General features: G+C 38.8%; 1 protein-coding gene across 1 annotated transcript; it reads right to left on the reverse strand.

Moving 5' to 3' along the window:
* Positions 1–1,141: 1,141 nt before the first annotated feature.
* LOC115453693 (15-hydroxyprostaglandin dehydrogenase [NAD(+)]) lies at positions 1,142–2,154 on the reverse strand. Its single transcript, XM_030182412.2, has one exon. The coding sequence runs from the start codon at positions 2,110–2,112 to the stop codon at positions 1,264–1,266; it is 849 nt and encodes a 282-aa protein (XP_030038272.1). The 5' UTR covers positions 2,113–2,154; the 3' UTR covers positions 1,142–1,263.
* Between the last annotated feature and the right edge of the window lie 548 nt (positions 2,155–2,702).

Raw genomic sequence — 2,702 nt, forward strand, 5'->3', positions numbered from 1 at the left:
TTTTCACACACATACTCACGCTTTTATCTCTAAAGGCACAACTGGTACCCCTACTTTTCATCGTCCGGATCAATGTCCTCTTTCGGTAGTATAGCATCTTCTGAGCGGACATAATACGGAGTCTTTATTCTCTGTGCACCCTGCACCAGCATTACAACCAAAACCAGCGGTGGTCTTGGTACCATACGAGACGGCTCCGGCGTATCTTGTTGCACTGTGAGCTGCGCGTGACCATCCTAGTGCGATGCCGCAGAATGGTTGATCATACTTGATTTGTAGTGCATTCCTATGATCTTTCTAATATTTGTAGACTGGATTATGATCCCACAGAGGAGGTTGATGATAGATAAGCAGTCGTTATAAATAACTTAGCGATTTAACAACAGGCATAAAAATGCCATCATCTTTTATACCAATGAAGTGTATTTATAACCTGAAAAGGAAATTAAATTCATTGATAACGTAACTTTTAAACGAAAATGCAAAAGCCGTTTTTTTATGCCTGGTCGGGCTATAGATCTACAATTTTAAAGACCTTTTAAACTGGCTACTTTATTGTGTACTGTAAAGAGCATATTATCGAACAGAAACAGCAGCCGATATGAATGTCTAACGACGGAAATTCGCGTTCAGCCGCACGGTCTCCGAGCGATCTCCTTTGAATTTATTCATGTCCCAGCTTCCGCATCGCCTTCTAAGACGTCCAGCTAAGCTGACCTATATCGTTTTGTATAAAATGACCGATGCTTTGGAGCATTTTTAAGGCTACCGATAGGGTATCAAAAACCGCTGTAAGAAGTCTTTGTTAAAATTTTGAAGTGGTTTATCTTTGAAAGGTAATAGGTAATGTACGAAACTTTACACAGAATATACTACAAAGTGTTATTAACGTTTTATAATTCTTTAACAACGCATTTGTGAAGATGTTTAAATGTCTGTGAGAAATGAACAGCGTAACGGCTGAACGGTTTTCTTTAAAATTTGGGTGTTAGATGATGTCTTGAACTAGCATAATATACAGTACACAATGTTTGTTCACATGATTATTCAGGTACAGAACAAATTTGAAACGTAATTAAAAGCAACCTGAAACGGATTGTATACAATACAACACACAATAAAGAAAAATAAAACAGTTTGCTAAAATCAAAAATATTTATTAATAAAATTTTGAAATAAAATCGAATCAATTGCAAAACTATTAATCCATTACTTAGTTATGCGTGTATATTGGAAGAATAAACTCTAATTAAAATTTACCAACTACTGTTGCAGTATGTTATCAATATACTCAACAGAGCGGTGAACTAAAGCTGGAGATTCGTAGAATTTTCCTGCATCAATGGTATAAGCTCCGCCAGATTCGGCTACTGTGAACAGGCCCATAAGCGCATCAGCAACTTCATCAGAAGTCTGCCATGCCCAAGATTTAGAATACTTCACGAAGTCATCATTCTTCTCAGCGATCTCCATTTGGCCAGCTGTCATTGGAGTTTCGGTATAGCCCGGATGTATAGAGAACATCCTCACTTTTGAATGGCGATAATTCATTTGGTGACCCTTTGCCTTGGTGTACGCCGTTGTTGCCGCAGAAGCAGCCGAGTAAATAGGAACGAAACCATCGTCGAGATAAGCGTTCATGTCTGACATATTGATGATGGTACAGCCATTGCCTCCTTTGTCTGCTCTAGCCAATTCATACATGACATCGGACCATTCAATGATCGCCAAGGCGTTAGTTTCCATAACGTTTCTGGCGTCGTATTCGTTAAGTATACCGGCGCAGTTCACCAACACTTCGGCGAGTCCATATTTCGGCACCTCCTCTTCAACAACCCTAACCAAGTCTGTGGTAACGTCGGCATGAATGAAGTCTGCCTTTCCCTCACCAAATTCTTCAATAAGTCTGCTCTTAACTTCCTCACCTTTTCTATAATTGATGTCGATAAGAATTACAGACCTTGCGCCTTGTTCCAGGAACTTTTTAGCGATCGCGCTGCATATAGATCCTGCCCCACCAGTCACCGCAATTAACTTGCCTTCTATTGATCTCTCGTCGGCATGAGTGAAGATTGCACTCAACAACAGAGTTACTGCTGTTAAAATACGCATCTTTAGCGATTACTGGTTTGCACTCGACTGATAGTTAGAAGAAGTTTCGCCAGTCTTTTATACCCTAGATTCAGACGGTTAATCAAATAAAAAGTCTTTACATAATAATATGCCAATTGCTCTTGACAAATATTAATAATTTTGTGCAGCAGATGCATTGTTTTTTCACACCTGAACAAATTGTGGACCAGTGAAAAGAAATTATATAAAATTTCAAAAATGAATAGTGAAAGGTGAAGTGAGTCATCCCACAGTTGAATAAGGCGAGCTAAAGCGTTGCAGTTATGCGATCCTATAATTTAATACAAAATAGTACAAATGCATTGGTAACGCATAAACACTCGCTTATAATAACTTTAATTTCACTTATTATAATTACCCCATCCGTGTGGAGAGGCGATACATACCACGATCGAATATCCTGCAGGGTAGGTAGTAGCTATAAGTGAATCGGAGGGAACTCTGCGAGAATCAATTATTATTGTGGTATGAGAAGTCGACTGGAGGATTGAAATATCTTAGACTGTATCTCCCATTCACTTGTTCATCTTTGTTTTTATTGGCTGGCTAATAAACAGTACAATTCTAAC

This window comes from Manduca sexta, chromosome 12, assembly GCF_014839805.1.
Source record: "Manduca sexta isolate Smith_Timp_Sample1 chromosome 12, JHU_Msex_v1.0, whole genome shotgun sequence".
Taxonomy (NCBI): domain Eukaryota; kingdom Metazoa; phylum Arthropoda; class Insecta; order Lepidoptera; family Sphingidae; genus Manduca; species Manduca sexta.